Below are 26,989 nucleotides of genomic sequence, written 5' to 3'. Positions count from 1 at the left end.
GATATTATCTTTTATTTTTTAGGTTCTTATTGCTACAAGTACATTAGCCTGGGGTGTAAACTTTCCAGCTCATTTAGTAATTATTAAAGGAACAGAATATTATGATGGAAAAACAAGACGATATGTGGATTTCCCCATTACAGGTAATATTTTTAAATTTTCAAATACATTAAACGTCTGTTTTAGCATTAATAATTTGAATTTGCATGAATTAAATTTTAGAGAATTGGTCACATGTCAGTGATGAACAAATTGTAAATTTTTTGTTTCCAGTAAAAATATTACTCCAAAGTATTAAGCCATTTTATTTACTTTTACTTATCCAGTGTGTTAATGAATGTCAAAGGCACAAGTAATTGTTTTAAATTTATAAATAGATAAAAGTACTGATTAGTAGGAATTAGTGACTTAATAAGTTATAATTAAACATTATGTTTAATTTTAAATCTCCCTCACTAGACATGATATTTCCTACAGGACTTCTAGAACCAAAGCACTTGTTGCTATAACTTGTACATGAACAGTCTATTAACATATTTTAAAACTTGATAAAAGCATTTTCAGTGAGTTCTGAATAGGAAAATATGCCAAATGTGTATTTCAACTCAATGAATGCATATAAAATCTGTATCATTTCTCAATCATTACTTACCTCAGAGACTCCTGCAGTATAAAAGAAAAATTTTATACAGTGGATGGGAAGAAGAGGAGGCCTAAGTGGATCCATTATTCATGGGGAAAAATAAGCAAATGACTCTGCTGAAGAGGTTTTCCTATATAAGAGTTATATAGTTATAACTCTTAAATAGCATTTTTAAACATTTACCTAAAGGAATTTTTGATCTTTCTTACTTTTACACACTGTAAGACTCTTCTGGGGACTCAATTTTCTATCATAGTGAATTAATTATTTAATTATTAGGGAACTCAGTAGTAGGCATCAGAGAGAGCATCCCTGGTCTTAAAATACTTTTCTCCCTTTTATTTTGTTGTGTTGTAGAAACATGCTATAATCCATCAATATTTCTTGTGCTACATGCCACACTGCAGAATACCTCTTGTTCTCTTTCTTATAGATGTACTCCAGATGATGGGGCGTGCTGGGAGGCCTCAGTTTGATGACCAAGGCAAAGCTGTAATTCTGGTTCATGACATAAAGAAAGACTTTTACAAAAAATTTCTTTATGAACCTTTCCCTGTAGAGTCAAGGTAAATTTTGCTGTAAATTAATTTAAATGGATTATGTCATAGCAGGTTGATAGTTTTGTGCTGACATTGTATTAGATGAAAATCAGTAAAACTTCTAGTTCAAAAGAATTATTTGAAGTGAAACAATATATTTATAACAATAAGACAACTTTAAATTATAATTTTCACTATAAAAGAAAAGCACGCTGTTTAAAAGAAGCAGTGAAGGGACTTCCCTGGTGGTGCGGTGGTTAAGAATCCACCTGCCAATGCAGAGGGCATGGGTTCGAGCCCTGATCCAGGAAGATCCCACATGCCACGGGGCAACTAAGCCCAGTGTGCCACAACTACTGAGCCTGCACTCTAGAGCCCGCGAGCCACAACTATGGAGCCCATGTGCCACAACTACTGAAGCCCACATGCCTAGAGCCCATGCTCTGCAACAAGAGAAGCCACTGCAATGAGAAACCAGCACACCGCAACGAAGAGTAGCCCCCACTCGCCACAACTAGAGAAAGCCCTCACGCAGCAACAAAGATCCAACGCAGCCAAAAATAAATTAATTACTTAATTAATTTATTTTTAAAAAAAGAATCAGGGAAGTACATTGTTCAGTCACACTGACTCTGGAGCAAGACAACCTGGGTTTATATTTGAGCTCTCCACCACTTACTTGCTTGATCTTGAGCAAGTTATTTAAATCCTCAATAGCTTAGTGCACTGTCTGTAAGATGGAGATAGCAGCAATACTGGCCATCTTGTAGGGTACTTGTACTGATCAAATGTATCGTGCTTGGAACTGTGTCTGGCACATAGTAAGCATTTAATAAAGTGTTAGTTTGGTGTGTGTTTTTGTAGAATAGTCTATAAATAAATATCCAAAATAAAGGGATTGGTAATGAATAATTTAGGCTAGTGGCCAGTTTCAGAATTATCACATACTTCTTTGTGGATCCAGTAACTACCACCCCTTTGATGAAGTCTTTCCTCATTTTCTCAGCTGAAAATAATCTTTTGTCTGTCAGATTTATACATTTTTCATTCCTAACATTTATCATTTGCTACCTTTTATCATAGTCTTCTTTAATATACTGAATCGCCTTTACCATATTCTAACTGCAAAGGACAAAATATATTTCTAATTTATACTGTAAATAGTTATTGAGTTTTTTACTGTGTTAGAAGTTCTAATGTTCCTTTTTTTTAATTTGGAAAATATAAAAACATTTAATATTGTGGGAGATAGCTAACATTGTGCTGAGAGAAAATTTATGACCATAAATATATGTATTTTAAAAGAAACAGTGAAGGGCTTCCCTGGTGGTGCAGTGGTTAAGAATCTGCCTGCCAGTGCAGGGGACACGGGTTCGATCCCTAGCCCAGGAAGATCCCACATGCCACAGAGCAACTAAGCCCGTGCGCCACAACTACTGAGCCTGCAATCTAGATCCCACGAGCCACAACTACTGATCCCACATGCCAAGAGCCTGTGCTCCGCAACAAGAGAAGCCACGACAATGAGAAGCCCGTGCACTGCAACAAAGAGTAGCCCCCGCTCACCACAACTAGAGAAAGCCTGCGCACAGCAACAAAGACCCAACACAGGCAAAAATAAAAACAAACAAATAAATAAATAAATTTTTAAAAATAAAAGAAAAAGTGAGAAATGAATTATCTGAATATGCATTTCAAGAATTTGAAAAAAAATTAGCAAATTGAACTCAAAGAAAGGAGAAGATAGAAAGATAAGAGAAAGAATTAATGAATTGAAACCAAACATACATTAGAAAAAAATCAACAAAGCCAAAAGTTGGTTCTTTGAAAAGAAGAATAACACTGATAAACCTTTAAGTCTGGTCAAGAGAAAAGAGAGAAGGAACAGCACAATATCAGGATACAAAAGAAATCTAAAAGGTAATAAGATATTATGAAAAAATTTATACAAATTTTAAATTTTAGATCAAATGGTAGAATGCTTTTTTTAAAAAATCACTAAAACTGACACAAAAAGAAATGGAAAATTTAAATAGCCTCTTATCTCTCAAAGCAATTGTATCTGAAATTTAAAACCTTTCCACAAAAATTTTCTGACCCAGACGTTCCACTAGTGAATTCTTTATAACATTTAAGGAAGAAATTGAACTCATGAAATTGAACACGAACCCTTCCTGTAATAGTCAAAAAGATAGGACTATTTGCCAACTTATTTTATGAGAGTAGAATAACCTTGTTTCCAAAACCTGATAAATTTACAAGAAAGGAATGTAACAGAGCTGTGTCTCTCATGAGTATAGATGTAGAAATCCTAAATAAAACATGAGTAAATCAAATCTAACAATGTATAAAAAGATAACATATTACAACTAATTACAGTATCAGTGCAAAGATGACTTATTACTTGAAAATAAATGAATATAATTCACGTTAGCAGGAAAATACGAGAAAAATTATATGATTATCTTGTAGATATAAAAAAAAAGTGTTTGGTGAAATTCCATACCCATTAATTATAAAAACTCTTAGCCAACAGGAATATAAGGGAATGTTCTTAATCTGATAAAGAGTCTCTACTAAAAATCTACTGCAAACATCATGATTAATGATTCAGTATTGAAAGCTTTCCCTTTGAGATAGGAAATGATACAGGGATGTTGTTTTCACCACTGCCAGTAAGCGTTGTGCTAGGGATCCAAGCCATTGCATTAAGGTAAAGCAAAGAAATAAAAGTCAAAATATCCTTCTGAGCAAGAGGAGTGACGAAAAAGCATAAAAGGAAGACTTCTGGGGCACTGGTAATGCTTGATCTTGGTGGTGGTTACACAGATGTGTTCACATTGTGAGTATTACTTGAGTTGTACATGTATAATTTATGTAATTTTTTTCTATATGTACTTCATTAAAAAGTTAATTAAAAGTTTAAATGTGGGGCTTCCCTGGTGGCGCAGTGGTTGAGAGTCCGCCTGCCGATGCAGGGGACACAGGTTCATGCCCCGGTCCGGGAGGATCCCACATGCCGCCAAGCGGCTGGGCCTGTGAGCCATGGCCGCTGGGCCTGTGCGTCCGGAGCCTGTGCTCCGCAACGGGAGAGGCCACAACAGTGAGAGACCCGCGTACCGCAAAAAAAAAAAAAAGGTTTAAATGTGTACCTTGATATGACTACTATTAATATTTTATTTCTACAGAGTACATATACAGAAGTTATATGTTAACTTCTCTGTTAATGGGCATTTAGAGAGTTTCTAGTTTTTAACGCTTACATATATTGCTGCAGTGAAGTATTTTGCTTCCCTATCCTAACCTATAAATGTTTCCCTATCAGGTGATAATGAAAAAGTGCAATTGCTGGGTCACGGTGATTGTTCAAACAGATATTGTCAAGTTGCCCTCCAAGTTAGCTGTATGGATTTATACTCTGCCACTGGTGACTGGAGAGTAATATTGCAACTTTTTTTTTCATTCAATTTATTATGGCCATTTTCTTATATCCTTAAAAACATCCTTTGCAAAAACTGTTTTTTAATACCTGCATATTGTTCCATGTATCATAATTTACATGGCCTTTTCTTTTGTTGGACATTGCTTCCCTTTTTTGTAATTTATGTAAGAAACTGAAATGAACATTTTGTTATGCCAGTCTTTCAACACATCTGATCATCTCTGTATATTCCACAACACTTAGCACCTAGCAACACCTAGCACATTTATGTCTTATATGACTGAACTTAATATTCACTGAATGAATGATGGGAATATCCTTGCTCTATCCTAACCATCCCTTCTTTCTTACCAACTCTCCTTTCATCTGCCTCAGTAACTCTTCTCTGCTCTCCAAGGCGTATCGTCCCTTGTCTGCTCTTACCTCGGCTCTCATCTTCTCCCCCTGAAAGTTATTAGCTCCCTTCCTGTCAGCCTGTGTTTATTTCCACCTAGCAATTTATTTCCCCAAAATTATATACAAAAGATACAAATTACACAAAACATTTGTTCTGTATCCTGGAACATCAAATCTGAGTCTTGACTATGTGAGAAAAGTTGTTTTTCATTTAATGTTCATGTATGTTTCCCATGTCTTGTTCACTCTGTAGCTTATTAGGAGTGCTCTCTGACCATTTAAATGCGGAGATTGCTGGTGGTACAATAACATCTAAGCAAGATGCAATGGATTATATCACCTGGACTTACTTTTTCCGACGTCTTATCATGAACCCCAGGTAAGTGCGGGGCAAGTATTTTTCTGTTTTGCACTAAAATAAAATATGTTTGAAGGTAATCATCTCTAAATTCAGGTACATAACAAAAATGCCAGAACATTGGACATCCTAGGTATAGGAATTTGCCCAGAGAATCAGATAATATCTCTGATATGTTCACAATGTATTGTGATATATTAGAAAATAATGGTGTGCATTTTATTAGCTTATTTTAATTAACTTAGAATGTTCTCAAGGAGTTCGCTCTGTAGTTAGGGAGACAAGACACCTGATGTCATTAAGAAATGTGCTCAATTAAATTACATGGTAGTGGCTGACTTGGGTGCAGTTGGAATTCAGAGAAGAATAAGGCCTGTGAAATTGTAGGGGGAAGAATTTGTGAGGCATTTGTAAAGGTTAATAAGAACCCTGCAAGATGAAATAAAATTGGGGGAGTTGTGATGGAGTATCTTTTTACTCCAAGCAGGATAGATTGTATCTTCATTCAGCACCTGTTTATCAAATATTATACTAGACATTGAAGCATGAGGATGAGTGTATATCATCCCTTATCTTCAAGGGCTGATCTTGTAATGTGGAGATGGACATAAATGATTACAGTGTAAATCATAAGTGCTCTAACAGACTGTATTTAAGCCTGTGAGAGTGAAAGCTTTACAGACGAAGTGATACTTCACCCAGAACTCGAATCTGGAACAGAAGTGGAAAAGGTGGAAGGCACAAAAATACTAGATGGGCGGAGGCCCACAGGGCTTGAAAGAGTCTCTAGAGAATGCCAAAAGTTAGATGTAAAGCTTAGAATGTGAGGCAAGAAGATTTTCTTGCCTAGAAAGTGGACCAAGCACCAGAGAGTAAAGGGCCTGTATGCCATGCCAAGGGGTTTGCATCTGATCCTATTGGCAGTGGTTGGAAGTTTTTAAATATAGTTTAGCATCACCAAATTAAGTTTTTGTTATTGTTGTTGTTTCCTTTGTACCTTTTGAGCCCTTCACCCATTTCTCCCACCCCCACCCCCACCCCTGCCTCTGGCAACTACCAGTCTGTTCTTTGGTGTTTTGTTTTGTTTTGTTTTTAGATTCCATGCATAAGAGAAATCATATGCTATTTGTCTTTCTCTGTTTGACTTATTTCACTTAGCATAATATCCTAGCGGTCCATCCATGTTGTTTCCAAGGCATGATTACATTTTATTTATTTATTTATTTATTTATTTATTTATTTATTTATTTATTTATTTATTTACTTTTGGCTGCGTTGGGTCTTCATTGCTGCGCACGGGCTTTCTCTAGTTGCAGCGAGCGGGGGCTACTCTTCATTGCGGTGCGTGGGCTTCTCATTGCAGTGGCTTCTCTTGTTGCAGAGCATGGGCTCTAGGCGTGCAGGCTTCAGTAGTTGCAGCACACAGGCTCAGCAGTTGCAGCTCACAGGCTCTAGAGCACAGGCTCATTAATTGAGGTGCACAGGCTTAGTTGCTTAGCAGCATGTGGGATCTTCCTGGACCAGGGCTCAAACCCATGCCCCCTGCATTGGCAGGCGGATTCTTTAACCACTGTGCCACCAGGGAAGTCCCTACATTTTTTTATGGCTGAGTAATAGTCCATTCTTTGTCTATACCACAATTTCTTTATTCATTCATCCCATGGGCACTTAGGTTGTTTCCGTATTCTGGCTATTGTAAACTGCTGCAATGAACATGGGGGTGCATATATCTTTTCAAATTAGTGTTTTTGTTTTCTTCTAATAAATACTGGCTTTGTTTCAGTACTTGCAGCACTGTGGTAGGGAATGAGCTAGAGTGGGGAAATATTTATAGCAGGGAAACCAGTTAGGATGCTTTTTAACAATAGGGCAAAAACACATAGGACCTTAACAGATGCGGGGGGAATGGAAGGAGGCCAAAGGTGAGGGACATTCCTGATATGAGTAAGAAGAAATATTAAACCATTGTTAAGATCTTGAACAGAGAGATCATGATGAAAATGATGAAATGAATTTACTAAATCTTACCAGTTGGTACTTTAAGAAATTTGTTTCTCTTCAGCCAACATTTCCACTTACATAGGTAGGAGTTTGAGAATATGGTGATGTTTTGCTCAGTTCCGCAACTGTATTAGGCCTCTGGATTAGGTACAAAATTTCATTTGGGAAAATGACTACAAAATTAATGAGATAGTCTTACAGTACCACAAATTTTCCGTAGTAAACAGATCACAGATTAGCATTGTTGAATCGTACAATGGGATAGACTTTACATGTACTCTAGTCCAACCTTCTTGTTTGGTATTGAAGAAATGGAGGCTGGAAACTTAAAGTGACTTGTCTTGTATCCCATAACTACTTTGTGATAAAGCTAGAACTTAAAAACGTAAGTTTTGTGAATTACTACTCTTTATGTTTTTGGAGGGAGAAGAATCATGGTGTATAACTGTAGATATATTCATTTTTCTTATATCACAAGAATGGAGGCAATTAATGTGATAGAAAGAGCTTTGACTTGGAATCAGAACACTGATTTTTGTATCAGCACTGCTTTTTAGAAACTGTGTGACCTTGATCACTTCACCTCTCTTGGCTTCACTTTCTTCATCTGGAAAGTGAGTAATAGCCTACCTCCTTCACAGGGTCATGTTGGGAATCAAGTACATGAATTAAAGCCTCTCTAAGTTTTATATTAATTATGAAAAAATTAATGTTGTTAGTGAGCTGTGATTCTTGTACTCCTTTCCAGTTGCTTTACTGGTCTATACCATCCTAAAGACTCTAGTCTAGGGCATTTTCTGGCGGTACAGTGGTTAGGACTGCACGCTTTCACTGCCAAGGGTGCGAGTTCAATCCCTGGTCAGGGAACTAAGATCCCACAAGCTGCATGGCCCAGCCAAAAAAAAAAAAAAAAAAGACTCTAGTTTAGAGACTTAGAACCTAATCATTTCTGTCAGCTTGTCTGATCAGCAAACAAGAGAATGATTCTCTGAGGCAAATTGAGTTCTTTTGCGAAGTATAGTTCGTTATTGAATCCACAGATACACTGAATTTTGTGTGTGTGTCTTCTTTTCTTAATTAAAAATTTTAACTTTTCATTTTCAAACCATTTGAGTTTTTTTTAATTGCAAGAATAGTGCAAACAGGCACTGTGTACCCTTCATCCAGCTTCCTCAAGTGTTAACATCTTACATGACTGTACAGTTATCCAAACCAGGAAATTTACATTTATGCAATACTGTTAAGTAATCTACAGCCTTCATTCACATTTCATCAGTATTTCCACTAATGTCCCTTTTATTGCTGAAGACCCAATTTAATAGTATCCTGCATTCCATTTAGTTGTGCTGCCTCCTTAATTCATTTCAATCTGTGACATTTCCTCAGTCTTTCTTTGTCTCTCATAACCTTGACACTTTAGAGGAACCCTGGCCAATTATTTTGTAGAACATCCTTCAATCTGGGTTTGTCTGAAGTTTTCTCATCCCAGAATTCAAGTTCTGCCTTTTGGGGCAAGAAGACTGTAGAGGTGATGCTGTGCTCTTTTCAGTGCATAATATTAGGAAGTTCTTCTCTAGAGATCCCTTCTGTATTTAAAATATCACTTGTCTGTGAAAGACCCAAAATAAGTTATTCCAGCTGTTCCCCATCCCAAGTTACAGTCTTATTTCTCCACCTGCCTTCTGAATGTTGCCACATGGACTTCCCGCCATCATTTCAAAATCAGCATGTCCAAAACTGAATCAGATATCAAAATTTTGCTCTAATATCACTTTCTTACCTTAGTTAATGTTATCACTCCGCATCTATTTATGTTGACTTCAAATATCAAATTTGCTTTTTAATTTTTCTCCTCCCTTAATTTCCTTAGTTCTTTACCTGCTTAATCTTCTTTTAGTCTATCCTCAATCTAGCCTAATTTGCAAACTGTCCGAGAATATTGATCAGAAATTAAATGTATTGGAGACGGGAACTAGATAAGTTGTGCTTAGTAGACATAGAATAAGTGTTGACACCTGAACAAAGACTTGAAAGAAGTAAGAAGGTTGACCACATGAATATCTAGCGAACAACATTTCAGGCCAAGGGAATGGGAGAAGTTCTAAAGCAGGCACATCTGGTGCATTGAAGGCGCAACAAGAAGAAGGTGTAGCTTAAGTGGAATAAGCGTGGGAAGGAGAGTATTAGGAGATAAAGCTAGAGATGTGGGCGGTCAGTGGTCATACTGGTCATGTGGGAGCTTAGACACCATGGTAGGGACTTTGATTTTTATTCTGGGCGAAATGAGAACCATTGTAGGTTTTCAATCAGCGGACTGACAGGATCTATTCATACCGTTAAAAAGGCCAATTATAATCATAAATGTGATAAATAATTTAAACTTCCCTATTGAAAGACAGAAATTCTCAGATTTATTTTTTTAAATCCCACTAAAAATGATTTATAAGCAACATATCAAATCAAAATGATATAGAAAAGTAGAAAATTGGGCATTGAAAGAAGACCTGAAGGAGAGTACCAAAGAGAAACCAATAGCTACAGAACTAAAATCAGACAAAATGAGATTCAAGGCAATAAACATTAAAAAGGACAATGAAGAATGGTTATATTGATAACAAGTACAATCACTAAAAGTTATAGTAGATTATAAATTTTTAGATAACTAGAAATATAGCATCAAAATATATAAAGCAGGGCTTCCCTGGTGGTGCAGTGGTTGAGAGTCCGCCTGCCGATTCAGGGGACACGGGTTCGTGCCCCAGTCTGGAGGATCCCACATGCCGTGGAGCGGCTGGGCCCGTGAGCCATGGCCACTGAGCCTGCGCGTCCGGAGCCTGTGCTCCGCAATGGGAGAGGCCACAGCAGTGAGAGGCCCGCGTACCGCAAAAAAAAAAATATATATATATATGTATATATATACATATATATATATATATAAAGCAAAACCAATAGAAATCTAAGATGTTAACTAAATTATAGTCATGTTGAGAGACTTTAACACATATCCCTCAAAAATCAGCATGTCAAAGAGATATAAAGTATTTCATAAAATAAAAGATTTGAATAACAATAGCCTTGAATATGTGTATGTGTTCGTAGTACCCCCAAAAAAGAATATGCTGTACTTAAAAACACTAATGGAATTTTAGTTATAAAAATATACCATGGGGCTTCCTTGGTGGCGCAGTGGTTGAGAGTCCGCCTGCCGATGCAGGGGACACAGGTTCATGTCCCGGTCCGGGAAGATCCCACATGCCGCAGAGCGGCTGGGCCCGTGAGCCGTGGCTGCTGAGCCTGCGCATCTGGAGCCTGTGCTCCGCAACGGGAGAGGCCACAACAGTGAGAGTCCTGCGTACCGCAAAAAATACATATATATACCATGTACTAGACTACAAAGAGCAACTCACTGTATTTCAGAATGTAGAGATCATAAGGCTACATTCTCACAGTGTAATGCAATAAAACCAGAAATAAACAAGAGAAAGGATGGCAAAAAAATCTAACTGCTTGGCATTTAACTACTTTTATTCTAGTGAAAGATGAAAATTTTTTTTAAATAGGTATAGGCTAGAACTATACAAAAATAAAAATGTTTTAGAACAAAACCTATGAATTTTAATCAATGCACAGTTCCAAGGAACATTCATATCTTTAGAGCACCTACAGGAAAGCCTGAATGCTTGAAAATAATTAAATATCCGTCTCAAGAAACTAGAAGAACATTAGCAAAAACAAATACAAGAAGAATATATAAAAATAAAAATTGAAGTTAATAAAATGGGAAACAAAAACTACACTAATATTATTTATTATTGTGTCTGCTGTATTTGAGATGCTGTTTCAAGAGCCTAACTCATTTAGTACTGTTATGACCCCCATTTTATAAATGAAGAAACTGAAGCACAGGGAGATCAAGCAGCTTGCCCACAGTCAGGCAGGTCTGAGTGACAGAGGCAGAACTACTGATAGAATCCAGGCATTCTGGTTCCAGAGGCCACATTCTTCATCCCTGAGCCCATTATCAGGTCCAGAATTCAAATATCCATACTTTCTCTCCAGATCTCTTTTCAGTGCTGTGATGGAAAATGTGTTCTCTTTGGAAACCATACCATACTAATTCTGAATGTATAATACTTTTGTTCGTTTGATGCAAAAAAAAAATTGTCATTTTTAATATCTATACCTTTACATCTGGATAAAAATGGGAAAACGTGCCTAAATAAAGTTTAACGAGTTACATATTTTACTTAGTCTGCTATAGCATGCCCTGCAATTTTCTTTCTGATTGGCCCTTATATCTTTTTATTATTGTCTGTGTTAAAATCACCTATACACAAAGCTAGAAGCAAAGAAAGGCACAGGAAATTGGTACACTTTTTCTGCTTATTTGTAGATCTCGTAAAAGTTTTAAGAAACCTAAAATCATTGTCTCAAATGAAGAGCTTGTGTTATATGTAGTTTTAATATATACTTCATGCCTCCTGTCATTCAGTGCCATAAATTGAGATTTGACTTTTCTTTGGGTGGGAGGGTCTTGTATACACACATATGTGCATGCATGTATGTGTAACAAGGAAAAGCTGAAGTTTATTTAAAATACAAAGGGCAAACACCACTCTCAAAATATAGTCACATATAGGTAAATAAATATGACCCAATTCTCCAACCCCCTTCATTTAATCATATTACTGTAAAGTGTCCCCCCAACACCACCACCAAAAATAAAATTTATGTTGAGAAAGATTTCAGTTCCTGGTTGTTCTCTGTATGTCTGTGTATATCCTTAAGTTTTTGATATGCATGTATATGCAAATATATGTATGCTTATAAAGATACATATTTATATGTGTAAATATATATGTAGACATACATACATATATGTATTAGTTCATTCAAATATATATAAACACATGTATTGGTGCATCATGAAATCTAATATATTTCAAATTGAGTTCTGGATTCAATTTGTATGTTCAATTTTACTCTCTGTTTTCCCCTGAGAAAGCTTCTAAATAATTCTAGGGCAAAAAAATGTTGTGGTAGTTTCAGCTGTCCCTGCGACCACTTTCATTATTTGTGTCATTATTACTGCTGCATAATCTGAACATAAAAAAACATGGTGCTGTAACAAATGACTTCCCAGTACTGACAGTTATAGCAGCAGCATTTCGATACTGATGAAAAATTTCCCAGCGAGGTCTCTGGCCAGGTTTACATAAACCAAACAGGAAATAGCTGCCACTATTCACATTAAATCCAAACTGTTTGGTGTAACTTTATCTATGTTTTACATTACAATAAAATCTCTTTCATTTTCAGCATCCTTATTAACGTTGGAAAAAGATAACTTGAAGTTTCATGTGTGGTATTCTTGTTTGTCCTTTGATAAGATCTTTTAAAGATAATATTTTAAAAGTTGTTTTACTTTTTGACTGTTTAAATTTAATGAACTTTGTAAAATTTTATGATAGGGAGAGGTTTGTTTATAATTTCTTCCCAGTGGACTGCTAATAGAAGTTAGCTTGTCTAGCCCATGTGCTAGATGCTGTCAGTATCAAACTGCCTTTGACTTTCACACCTCTCAGGGGACTAGTAATTGTTGTGTTCAAACAGCCTGTAATTGTGATCCCGCTGGCTTTCTCAGTATGCTTCTGGCTATTAGAATCATTAAACAACTCAGCACCTGTTAACAGCATTGTAAATATTCAACCCTGCTTGTGTGCAGGTTGAATCCAATAAAGAGAAATCTTACAGAGCTCAGCCTCATAAATTAGGGCCTCTGACAAGTCAATTATTGTGAAACTGGGTTTCTCTGTGAAATAAATGAAATAGCATGCTGACAAAAAGGTAGGCTGTCTGTTTATGGCAAAGAGAAGATAATGACTTGACGATTCAATGCAGTGAGCGTGAAACTACATTGTATCCTTTATCCATAATTAAACAGTTGTATAATATTTCTGTTTTAATAACCAGTAAATTATAAATTTTCTACTGTGGAAAGTGCAACATGAAAACAGACCTTTTTACTTAGCAGTTGCATGCTTTTTTCAAGTTAGTAAAGTGGTTATTGAAATTAATGATATGTAATTTTTTTAAGCTAAATGCTTATAATTGTTTAGGCTAGAAATTGCACAGTGACTGAAAAGTTTACATGTTAGAAGCGAAGGCCATATAATGCTACTAATGAAGATCATGTAAATATAAACTCCATCCTTTATTCACAAAAAAAGTGTTAGAATATATTCTCTCTCAAAATTTTATGGGACCTAAAAAATAATTCCATTTACACTTAGTTTTATTACTTTATAGTGTCTTGTAAATTATACATTTAATTAAGATGTAGCAGTATACTTTCTTAAGGATTTGAAAATATTTATGTAACCTTAGAATCTCAGTTCAAATATTAACAAAGAATAATATTTGGTATAAATCAGTGAAGTCATACCACTAACAAAAATAGATGCATTTTAGTATCTGTGTTGGCTGCATGGGAGAAAGTTTTTTAATGATTGAGATTTTACTATTATATTTAAGAATGTAATATTTTAACTAGCCCTCTCTATTTTTAAAGTTGTCACTTTTAAAAAATAAATAAAGTTATCACATATGCCAGAATATCTGAAGAAAACAATTTTAGGGATTTTTAAAATTCTAGATTACCCCCCCAGATGTAATAAGGATAAAAGTTTTGATATTGAATAAATTGAATGTCAATTCGATTACTTAAATTGAGTTTTTCATTTCTCATATGCAAGTCAGTAAGAATGTTGGTGAGCATATTGAAAAAGAACAACTATATTAAGGAATAATCCATGGAAGTTTTTAAAGTTATTCTGCTCAAAAAATGCATGAATTTTTAGCAAGTTAGATTATGATATTTTAGTGTAGGCATCAGATAATTTGTTGCAGTCTCAGAGCCATGATTTTACTTCATTTTTTTTTCTTTTTTACAACTCACTGTAAATGTTTAAAAAATATTTACCCTGACTGTACTTTCTCTGGATAAAAGCCACAAAGTAGTCTAAAAATTTTTCCAATAGATGTAAATGAACAAACTTCAGAAGGGATATTAGCCCATCAAAATATATCTTGTAAATACATAAAACAGTGAGTAAAATAATTATTAAAAAAAGAACCTATAATTTTTGGAGAAAAGTTTTTATCATTAATGGTTTTAAGTATTATTTGTAAGTGTACCATAATATGGTAATGTTGGCGTTCCAGTTATACTTACATGGGAATGACTTATGGTGATCCATAGCAGTAACCATGAGATTTTTTGTTTTCAAATGGCCTAAGAAATTTATAGATAAAAATGGAATCATAACTTTTTGTTTTTCACGGTAATATTATTTTCATAATGTCTTCCTCCTGTAATTTTAATTGCATAAAGATAGCTTGATTCTTGCTCTGCAAATAGTACTACTTATTCAGTGTCCTGGGCACATTTTCACTGTTTTTTTTACTATTTAGATATAACTTTATCAACTATATATTAGTCCAGACAGCTGAAAATCATGTTGGAAAATTTATAGGCTTAGCAAGCCAAAAGAATGTGAAATATAAAGTAAGCACTTACGTTGCAGAAAGTTTGGCTGATAAATTTCTTTTGTTGGGGGAAAAAAATGAAAGACAATAAAATATTGTTAATAATTTGAAACAGCTTTGGGGATCTGTCTCTTTTATGGAGCCTTGAATGTTCAGAATTTTTATTTTCACCTCTAATGCAGAATAAATTATTCTATATACTCCTTCTCAGTCACAGTTCAGGATAAAGGAAATATTTTCTAATGGTTTCTAATGCTGGTTTTTCACCTTCACATATGCCTGGTTAGATAAAAGTAGGTGCATTTTGTTTAAAGTAACAACAGCACTGATCTGTCTAGTATTTGTTCATTGATAAATATTGCTTTATTTTGGTTTATGAAAAGAACTTTTCCAGGAAGGGCAATAATTTCTCTACAGACTAAAATTTAAAGTAACTAATTCTCTTTTATGAGAATTAAAATCCTCAGCATATAACTATGATTTACAGTTATTTTCCCAAATAAATAACCTATTATTAATCCATACTCAGTGGAAACTCATATATTTGGTTGTACCTAGACTTTTGGGCTAACTTCTCTTTCTAGTGAAAATATATCCTGCCATGATTTAAGTCCTGCTTTTTCTGTTTTTAAATAAATTTTTATAGCATTGACCCCAAATCTTTCCCTTGGAAGAAAGGAAAAGAAAAAAAAAAATCACCATGCTTGAGAGACCTTTAGACCTCTCCCATTTGAGATTGTTAACACTTTCTTCCTCAGGCTGTGACCACCCCCTTCCTAGTCCTGTACAGATATAAAATCCCTCGTGCTGGGTTTCAGTGATGAGAGTCTGTTCTCTGAGGCCATTTTCCACTCCTGTTCTTTGACTTGGGTAGAGGTAGGGCATGTAATTCTCCATGCTGACTAGTGGACAGGGTTCACACAACGGGAATTAGCAATCTGCCGTGACTGTGGAGGCAGTCCCTCACCTCTTGGATCTTTTCCCAGACACGGATTCCTAGTGATCTTAGGGATTTGCCAAAAATCTCTTGGAGTTACAGGGAGGAGCATTCAGGTGAATTGCATGTCCTTAGGTTTTTTGCTCAGAAGATATATAGAGCTGAACCTATGTGTTTTCTGTATAGGTAAGCTTACTTACAATGCTTATTTTGTTAGCCTGATGATGTTCCTTCTAATCTTTAGAATATTTACTCCTTAAGCATTAGGGGAACAATTGACTAAATTTCCTAAAAGAACTCATCTGCCACCCAAATCAATTGTTCTTTGAGTTTTTTAATGTTACTGAGGATGAGATTTTACATAAAAAAGGGAATTATATATTTATATATAATATGCTTCTCACTTTTTCTAAATCTAGTATATAAGTTTAGTTTGCTGTAGATGTGTAAACTGAAATAATGTCAGTTTTAACACTGGAAAATTCGTATCTTTTTAATGTGCTGCTGAATTTTATCTGCTTATCTTGCATATTTTTAACATATTGCCGTTGTTCATCAGTGTCAATAAACCTTAGTATGGGGATTTTGATCTGTAAAATGGAAGTGGTAATTGCAATTGCTTTATTCCTTTGATTTGCTATAAATGGATTTTTTTTTTAATTCTGAAAAGAGCGAGGTGAAATTGAAATGATGGTTTTAATAAGAAATATTTTGAAACAAATAATGACCTTGCTTGTTTTCTAGCTACTACAATTTGAGTGATGTGAGCCATGATTCTGTGAACAAGTTTCTGTCCAATCTGGTTGAGAAGTCCCTGGTTGAATTGGAACATTCCTACTGTATTGAGATGGGAGAGGTACGACTTGGTCATACACATTCCAATTGAAAAGATGGCCCAGCTTTTTAACAATAGGGCTTCTGCTTCTAATGATAACCAAAAATTGTAATGAAACAGTTGGAACAGCAACCTACAGTATAAATTATTAATTTTATGAATATATACACTTCTATTGTACTTTTTATTTATGTTATTTTATATTTCTTTTGAAACAGGATAATCGGAGCATTGAACCACTGACATATGGCCGGATTGCCTCTTATTACTATTTAAAGCACCAAACAGTTAAAATGTTCAAGGAGCGTTTGAAACCTGAATGTGGTACTGAAGAATTGCTTTCAATTCTAAGTGTGAGTTTCATGATATTATTGCATTGTTTTTAATACATAGAGATTATATTTTATATATTTCATACCTTCACTTTTAATTTGGGTCTTAATTTGTTGCCATCTAGTTCCTCTTGAAATTTGGCAGAAACTGTTTATGAAGTTCTTTCTTCTGTCAAACACGATCACTACAAAGCAAATCTGGACTAAATTCCCCATAGATAAGATGACCGTGTAATTTATCATCCAAACTTGGGTCAGTCTGAGAATGGAATGGGGCACTATTGATACTTAAGCCAGGATAATAGGTATAAACTGGGCTCTCCTCAGCAGCCAGGTGATCTCCCTAGCCTTCAATGTAATAACCTCTCTGGATTATAGTTGAAAGCTTTTCTTATTGCTTTTTTTGGGTAATTCTTGTTGGAACTATGCTGTTGCTGATGTTTCTTAACATAAGGATCCACTTGATTAAGTTCTCTTAGAATTAATGCCAGAAAAGTTAACTCCTCCCATTCCCCCCTTCCAAAAGAAAATATACAATCAGATTTATCACATGGTAAAAAACTATACTATGTTCATTTTGCTTTTTTGCCGAGAAGCTAAGAACTAAATTTAATATTGAAGTTAAAATTACTATTAGGAGTATCTTCTCCACTTCCTTCCTTCATATTATATATGCATTATTTTGTTGTTGTTGTTGACTTTAAGTGTAATAATTTACCATAAAACTTCGTTGGCACATTAATCAGGATATATGTTATAAGTAAATACGGTATTTTATTTTACCCCTCAGGTGTGTTGGTACTTTTTTAAAAAGTTAAGACCCATTGGGCTCTAATGTCTTTAAGGTCCTTCTCTTATAAATTCACTGATTCTGCTGTAGTTCACTTACTTATTAGCTTTTTTCCTACCTCTCCTATTGCTTTATCATTCTCAATAGACATCAGTATCCCATTCACAGTTTTCCAATTTTTCAGTGTTTTCCCTTTGAGAAACTAGTGTAGAGATTTTGCGTATGGCATAGGGCCAAATACATTGTAATGAGTCAGAAAATATTTGTTCATGAATTGATGGATGGGTGGATGGGTCCTGTATAAATCAGTTTTCTATTGTTTGCTCTATGGAAATGAGTAGAGGATTAAAGTATATGAGGCAGCTTTCAAGAAAATGATTTTGCTGTCAAATTAACAATTCATTTCTGAGGTAAGAATATTTTTTAAAAATTAAGAATCTCTTTTAGATTTCTAAGAATGAGGTTTTTATCATTTCCTAGACAGATATTCATAAAAACAGGATTTTTCTGGGGGGAAGACAGTAAAATCATGGTTAGTTAATTTCAGCAAGCATCTTAAACTAGTATCTGTTAGATTTAAGAATATAATGTTTCTTTCAGATTTACCTACCGTGATATATTTACCTAATTTAGTATTTTAAAGTACTTGGGGACACATAATAACAGCTAATACCTCTGAGCACTTTTCATGTGACAGGCCTTATTCTAGGAACTTTACATTGATAAACTCATTTAATCCTAACAAAGCCACTCATTTGATATTGATAACATCCCATTACTATTCCTATTCCTATTATTTAAGAGTAACCAACTTGTCCAAGGTTGCACATCAAGTGAGTAGTTTGCAGTCTAGCACCTTAGTATGTGTTCTTAACCACTGCACTGTGCTGCCTCTCATGCCCCTCCCTCCCTCCCTCTCCCTCTCTCACACACACACACACAGAGTGAGCTGGAAAATACCGAGTTGGGAGGTTCAAAGTATGTCTAGACTAGATGCACATTGTTCGTAAAAGTTTGTGAAAACCATATGCCTATTCCACCCTACTAAAAAAAAACCCAAATGTATATAGTACCAAGGGAATTCAGTCATTTTTCTCTTCAGTCTTTTCCATAAAAAGGCACTGATAGAGCAAGAGGTCTGTTCACATCCTTTCAGTAGCCTGTTTCTTTCCAGCATCACACTGCCTAAAACCAGTACTGATCTCATGGTATATCTTTATCAAAATAAAGTCAACTCTTTTGTGAATGATACAAGAACAACTCATCTGCAGATATACAGAAGGTAAACTACAGTATATTTACATAGATATTGTTCTGCATAGTCCCTTAATGATTTCTACAGCAACAATGATATAATCTCTTCATCCTATGGTGTCTAGTCCATGAAACTCTCAACTTTTGCTACATAGTGCCTAAGTCTGTAATATCTAAGTGAGACCTCTTTTTGAGGGAGGACACTGGGACATTAGAAGTATAGGACTCATATGGATAAGGAGATCTGCAGGTACCACGATTTTGCTAATTTCTTATCTAGAAATAATTCTCTATGTACTAGAGAACATATGTGTAACTAACAGAGAAACATTAAATAATAAAGCAGGATTGTGTTCGAAGTAATTATAGTACAATTTCTAGAAATCATTCTTTCACTGAAAAGTGTTTTTAAATATTATTTTGTGATCACACCAGAGAGTCCTAAATGACTCACATAGCTTCGTTATCTTCTCTGCTCTTACCTCCAAAACTGCATATTAATCTCCTTGTGATTTTGAAACAAGGAGATACAACTGGTCAAGCAGGAGCTATAGAGAAGAGGATGACAAGAACAACAGGACAAAGAAAAGCAGTGTGTGTGAAAGACCTCGTTCCACTACCATTGCTTTTGTTTTTATAATGTTTAATAATGTCACATTATGTTTTTGAACAATGCAGTATTATAACTTATTTACTATCAGCATCTCCTTTTACTAAGATACAGTGACATGTTTCTGAAGTCATTTTCTAACTTTTTTATTTCTATAATTTATTACTTATTTTTAAGAGGAATTTTTAGTATTCCCGAAAAGATCACAACTGAGAAGCTTCTAATCTCTTGAGTATTATTTTGAATTCACTATAATATTTCATCAATTTAATTTTGGCAGTGAATAAAGTTTTCTCATTATTTCTTAGGCTACATATTGTATTTAACTTTTGGTATTTGCTGTCTTTGGTATTAATGATAGTGTAGAAATTATGTTCATTAAGATTTTTATTTTACGTGTTCTGAATATGTTGCAGTGTGATTATTATTGGCACAGAGAAAACAGACTAGAAGGTAACCACAGAATGAAAAAAGGAATATTAAAACATTCATTGGGGCTTCCCTGGTGGTGCAGTGGTTGAGAGTCCGCCTGCCGATGCAGGGGACATGGGTTCGTGCTCCGGTCTGGGAAGATCCCACGTGCCGCGGAGCGGCTAGGCCAGTGAGCCACGGCCGCTGAGCCTGTGCATCTGGAGCCTGTGCTCCGCAATGGGAGAGGCCACAACAGTGAGAGGCCCGCGTACCGCAAAAAAAAACAAAACAAAAAACATTCGTTGACTTTCATCAAGCATTTAAAAATACATAAACTTTTAAGTAGGGATACAATTATATTGCCTTTAGTTTTTCTTTCAGAACTAAAAAGAGAAAGCCATATAATCAGGTCATTTCACGGTATGCTTCCTTTCACAGTGTTTTTGGCCCTTCAGTCTTCCCTCTTCCACAGTGTTCCGTAGCAGAAGGTTGTCAGGTTTGGTTAAAAAAAATTCCATACATTAGGTACATGTATACCCTAACTTTTGAATTCTATCCTTTTTGTTCCTTTCCTCTGTCAGTAGGCTTGTTGGGGTCAGCCTGGTATTTTGCAGAATAGTATTTATTATATTGACAGTATCACCCTTTCGACAAAGGATGGAGGCAACAGGAAATTTCTGAGTTTAATATAAAGATGAAAACTAAACTCTTCCAAATAGTAAGGAAGTAAGCTAAATGGAGTTGTCTTAAGAAATATCTTAAACATATGATGAAGTATGTATAATTTAGATGTTTTATCCTTAATATGTTATTCTACATGTGTCCATATTAAATTCCATCAGTCACATTTCTACCCACAGACCATATATTGATTCATCCAAAAAATATTTACTTTGTGCCTACAATGTGTAAGGCTCATTCTAGGGGCAGGAGATAGAATAGTGAACATTAGTGGCAAACTGTGTGTGTGTGTGTGTGTGTGTGTGTGTGTGTGTGTCTGTGTCTGTGTCTGTGTTAATGCACAGATGATCTATGGGCCATGGTAATAAACTATGAAAGACTTGGGTGTTGCTCCTGACCGAGGTCATCAGCACAGTGTGACGCTCCAAGAATCATAGCAGAATGTTGCCCACCATCAAAAAGAGTCCCTAGAGCTTCCCTGGTGGTGCAGTGGTTGAGAGTCCGCCTGCCGATGCAGGGGACATGGGTTCATGCCCCGGTCCAGGAAGATCCCACATGCCGCGGAGCAGCTGGGCCCGTGAGCCATGGCTGCTGAGCCTGCGCGTCCGGAGCCTGTGCTCCACAACAGGAGAGGTCACAACAGTGAGAGGCCCGCGTACCGAAAAAAAAAAGAATCTCTAAAAACAGAACAGGATATAGTATTCTTCCTTCGTGTTAATCTTCCCTGTGCACGAGGTTTGCTATATACATTTCTGCTGACCCCACATCAAAAGAACATCATGGAGAACGTTTGAATGGGCCCAAGGGAGCTGCTCATATGATGGGAGGTATGTGATTGGGGCATTGCAGTCTGCAGAGGCAGAGGATATGAATCAGGTAACAGATATTAAAATCATTGACCTTATGAATGGAGGCCCTCTTTAGATCATGAACACAAGTAACCTTTTTAATTAATAGGAAGTTCCATCTGATCCTGCAAGTAATAAACTCAGAGAATTTATTACTTCACTTGATGAATATAATGTAGGCCAAAAATATATAGATTCAAAAAGGGCTAGAAAGAATTTATGAATGATAAAACTACTAATGAATTGTGCGTGTCATATTTGGTGTGGTAGATGCTGATCATTCTGTTACAGACCAAGGAGACAGGAATGAGGATTAGATGAAAGTGTGTCATCTGTATGGTATTTTTCTCTTGGTCCACTAGATACTTGGAATATTTTTTTTTAAACATCTCTATTGGAGTATAATTGCTTTACAACGTTGTGTTAGTTTCTGCTGTATAACAAAATGAATCAGCTATATGAATCAGCTATATGTAAGATATATCCCCATATCCCCTCCCTCTTGCGTCTCCCTCCCTCCCACCCTCCCTATCCCACCCCTCTAGGTGGTCACAAAGCACCGAGCTGATCTCCCTGTGCTATGTGGATGCTTCCCACTAGCTATCTGTTTTACATTTGGTAGTGTGTATATGTCCATGCCACTCTCTCACTTTGTCCCAGTTTACCCTTCCCCCTCCCCGTGTCAAGCCCATTCTCTACTTCTGCGTCTTTATTCCTGTCCTGCCCCTAGGTTCATCAGAACCATTTTTTTTTTTCAGATGATACTTGGAATATATTTTATCCTTCAGAATATAGGGAGTGGGGGGTGTTATTTGATTTTCTAAATGTGACAGTCTATTATACTTTCAGGAACTAATTCCTGTTGATCACTATTCCATTAGATGTAAATCTTTATTTCAGTCAACACCAAAAAAGAAAACACACTTCCACTAATTTTTTTTCTCTGCTAACACCTCTTTTCAGATTTCTGTTTTCACTTACTCATCTTCTTCTTAAGAAACTGAGCTGTTTCTAGCTTACATTTTTAGATGTCATTGTCTTTAAATGATAGTAAAGTACTCTATTCTAGGTGTAAGACTGAAGATTTTTTTAAAACTATTTCTCTTCACTTATTCTATGACAGCAACCCATTTATTTATATCTAGTCTTTTCAATATATTCATTAAAAAGTAATAATAACTACCTTTTATGGAGCACCTACTACATGCCAGGCACTTAATATACATTATTTATAATCCTCAAACAACACTTCACGGTAAATGTTAATATATAGAAAATGAAACTGAGGTTTGATGAGGTTATTTAAGTTTTCCCAGGTTCCATACAAAGTAGCTCTTTAGAACTCTCTTCCCTATTCCTTACTTCCTCTCCTAGACATATTTATCCTTATCCTATGATTTAATTCCAAATGTAAAAAATTTTTTAAGTATTGAAATGTAATGGTATATACTTTTTAAAAGTCAGTTAAGAAACAGAGTTGCTTTTAAAATTATGTGTGACCTTGTGACTTAGAATTACAGGTTTTAAATACATATGTTAATTACTGGCAAAATAGTTATTTCAACCTTCCTTATGGAAAACATAGATTTTAAGTTTTAAGCAATATCTTGCTATTTGAAAAGGTTAGATATTTTATAAGAACTCTTGCCAAGTTTTTTTTTCAACACCATGAATTAATAAGCTTCATAATTAAGGCAGCTGCTTCACACTTCTATTGTTAACCAGTGACATTACATCTGTCTTGCTCCATTGATGCCCTCCTCCTACTTATTGAAGCATTTAGCAGTTTTGGCAACAGGGATTACATGGCATGGAGTAAGTAGTCTAATTAGATATAAGTGAAAATCCTGAGGGAAAAGGATATTTAAAAAGTAATTTGAAGAATCTCTTAATGATGTTGGCACTGAAAGCCAAGTCTAGAGTAGAAGATGCCAGTCATTGTGACAAACAAGGATTATGATTTGATATGTTCAGTGGACTTTTAGAAGGTAGCCTAAGAGTAATAGAAATAAAAAGATTTCAAAGTTGGGGAAATTTATTTGAGTGAATTTTTCATAATATGCTTACCGTAGTATTAATAGCTTTGAAAGAAAGCAAAATATGCCCCAAGTGTATTTTGTCTCTAAATGAAACAAATGAACTTATTTACAAAACAGAAACAGACTTACAGATATCAAAAACAAGCTTATGGATACCACAGGGGAAACATGGTGGCGGGGTGAGGATAAATCAGGAGCTTGGGATGAACATACATACACACACTACTATATATGAGATAGATAACCAACAAGGAACACAGGGAACTCCACTCAATATTCTGGGATAATCTATATGAGAAAAGAATCTAAAAAAGAATGAATATCTGTATATCTATAACTGAATCACTTTGCTGTGCACCTGAAACTAACACAACATTGTAAATTTTCAATAGATTTTTTTAAGATATACTCAGTTGATAAGGTTCTTGTGACTACACAGAAACATGAGTTTATATATCAAATATCCAATTTGAAAAGTTGTGAAATTCTTATTTTTCCACAAAACCTTAGATATTGACTAAAAGTATGGGTTTCGTGTGTTAACATAAAATAGAACCATTCCAAATTTAGAGAAGTACCATAAAAAATTAGATTTTTATATATTAATAAATTTCTGGGGACTTCCCTGGTGGCACAGTGGTTAAGAATCCGCCTGCCAATGCAGGGGACACAGGTTCGATCCCTGGTCCAGGAAGATCCCACATGCCACAGAGCAACTAAGCCCGTGCACCACAACTAATGAGCCTGCACTCTAGAGATCGTGAGCCACAGCTACTGAGCTCACCCGCGCGCCTAGAGCCCGTGTTCCACAAGAGAAGCCACGGCAAATGAAAAGCCTGTGCACCACAACGAAGAGTAGCCCCTGCTCGCCGCGACTAGAGAAAGCCCACGAGCAGCAACAAAGACCCAACGCAGCCATAAATAAATAAATAAACAAACAAATAAATAAATTTGTTTATTTATTTATTTATTTCCAGGTTTGACAGTTTTCTGCACTGCTTTATTTAAAAGCATACTGGTTCTTTCTTTGCTCTGCCCATGTAGACGACATTTTCAGTGATATAACATTTTTAATGCTTGAATTTTATCCTCTTTGGCACACAACCACAAATCTCTTGGTTGAAAATTACAAACGTATCTTTCTTAAACATAGGCTTGGAAAAATAAGCAAGAATTTTTTTAAGAGAGAAATTTTAAATGGAATAAATAGAAAGGACAAGCCAGATATGAATACCATTGGTAGGGGACCCCACATGTAAAATTAAACCGTTCATTAAAGGAAAAATGAAAGGAAGGAAAGGTTAACCGAGTAACAGTGAACATCACCAACCTCATGGCCTTCCATTTCCAAATAACCTCGTGACAATTGCAGGATCCCATCTGCTACTCTTTATCATCCTAGTGAGGAAACCTAATTGGGATATCTTCCAGGGTTCATGAGAAAGAGCTTCCTAACCCCCAGTCTGGAGAGCTGCTTGGCATCTTTTGGAGAGGCACAGATGGCAAATGTCTCGAAAAAAAGTATCTTTCTACTTCTCTTGGTCTCTTTTCCTTGAGACCTTCCCTATTTTCCATTATTTCCTAGTTTCTTCCTAGCTCTCTGCACTTACAAGCTTTTCTTAGCACAGAGAAAAGTGAAATATCTTCCTGGTGAAAACCTTCATTCTCAGATCTGTTGTGATTTAGTAGATTCCTCTAAAGATTTTTAAGCTAATTGTGTTCTCATGAGCATAAAATGTATTTTTAATATTACCTGAAATTTGTCCTGTTTTAAATTTTTGATACTTTTTAAAAAATTACTTTTGGCTTCCTAAACTGTCCCACAGAATAACTGTCAATTACTGAGATTCTAAATGTTGGTGATTAAATAGGGTTGTTAATTAAGAAATAAGTTTAGATACCAAAGTATGACTATCCTTAATATTTCTTTCATTATTACCTAGTTTAACGTTCTCATTTTTTCAAAAAACAAAGACCTAGTTTTGCCCAGGATGACACAAACCGGTATGGAAAAATAATACAAAAACTCAGATCCCAAAGGGCAGAGTTGAAATTAGAATTCATATCCCCCAGCAACCTTTTAAATGCTCTTCTCTTTCTTTTCCCCTTTGCTATTTTGTACTTTTCTTTTTCCTCTTCTTGCATCTTATTTTGCCCTTTTATTTAAATAAAACTTACAAAACATGGTATGTAAAAGGGATATACCATTAACCTTCTCAGCTTAAGTTATAAGATTTGCTAAGTGTTCTATCCAATACTCATTGCTCTTGGGGGAATACCAAGGAAATAATAGATAGACCTGTATCTTTTAAGGAGATTTGTCCTAGAGCCCAAAGAACCTAATAAAAACAAAGGAGTAGGCTTGTGTCGAGTCTGTCTGTCTCTTCTGCTGTTGCTGCTTCATATAGTTCTGCCTCTGCACGGGAAGTGTTCAGTCCTGCTTATGGCATTCAAGGCAGAAGTGTTGCTGATGCTGTCCTCAAAAGTCAGAGTTACCAGCCTGGCCTACGTGCAGGATTGGATCACCAAACTCCTGGGGGTCACGTTAAAAGCATTTGCAAAAGGAGACTCCATTTAGACATTTTAAAATTACAAATAAAATCTTGAGTGGTTTCATATAAATTAAGTCATATTTGTAAAACTCCAGGGTAGTCTGCTTTTCAGGGAACCCTATCATGAATGACTTGGCAAAGTAAATCATTGTTAATTTGGTTTTGGATATATTTTTGTTTATCGTTGGTAGTAACTCTCTGCTTAACTTAATGATATCGTAACTATTTAGAATTGTCAGTACATACGCAATCACATTGGGGAAATTAAAATGTAATGAAAATAAGATTGAAGATTATTATCTTTGTGGGAATAAAATCTCTTCCCTAAATTCTAACCATTTGTCACTTCATTCTACTTTGAATAAACAGAGCATTGTTTAGACTATAAAAATAAGTGGAAAATAAAAACTTTAATAGTGGATAAAACATTTTAAAATATAATTTTCATATGCTAGAAATTGGTTTCTGCTCAGAGTGTTTCTAATTTCATCCCAATAAAATTTAAGTACTCTAAAATTATTGTTAGGGTTTCATTGGTCCAGCAGGTGGAGCAATTCAGAAATCAATGGTAGCTCACTCCTCAATTAATAATGGTGATTAGAAGTATTCCAAAAGGTTCATGGTTCCTGTCATAAATATCTTCCCAGTAGAAATAATGTCAAAACATTGCCTTGTATTTTAACAAAGCAGCCAAGTAGGTAAATAAGTGTGACCATTCCCAATACTTAAAGCCAACTAAATCTACTTCAATATCATTTTCTGTGTAATAAAGC

At 35.4% G+C, this 26,989-nt stretch overlaps 1 protein-coding gene across 2 annotated transcripts in view; it reads left to right on the top strand.

Moving 5' to 3' along the window:
* Positions 1-26,989, top strand: part of ASCC3 (activating signal cointegrator 1 complex subunit 3) — a 337,466-nt gene that overhangs the window by 244,858 nt on the left and 65,619 nt on the right. For both annotated transcript variants that reach the window (XM_089921889.1, XM_022553310.3), the window contains 5 exons: positions 23-143; positions 1,077-1,209; positions 5,274-5,399; positions 16,609-16,720; positions 16,918-17,052. In XM_089921889.1, the coding sequence (XP_089778015.1) occupies positions 23-143; positions 1,077-1,209; positions 5,274-5,399; positions 16,609-16,720; positions 16,918-17,052 (627 nt within the window). The remainder of the gene's footprint in view (positions 1-22; positions 144-1,076; positions 1,210-5,273; positions 5,400-16,608; positions 16,721-16,917; positions 17,053-26,989) is intronic.

The sequence above is a fragment of the Delphinapterus leucas genome, chromosome 12 (genome assembly GCF_059928025.1).
Source record: "Delphinapterus leucas isolate spDelLeu-1000000601 "Yukka" chromosome 12, BTC_Dleu_Yukka2, whole genome shotgun sequence".
In the NCBI taxonomy this organism is placed as follows: Eukaryota; Metazoa; Chordata; class Mammalia; order Artiodactyla; family Monodontidae; genus Delphinapterus; species Delphinapterus leucas.
Note: the sequence above shows the minus strand (reverse complement) of the source record. Positions and strands in the feature narration are given on the sequence as shown.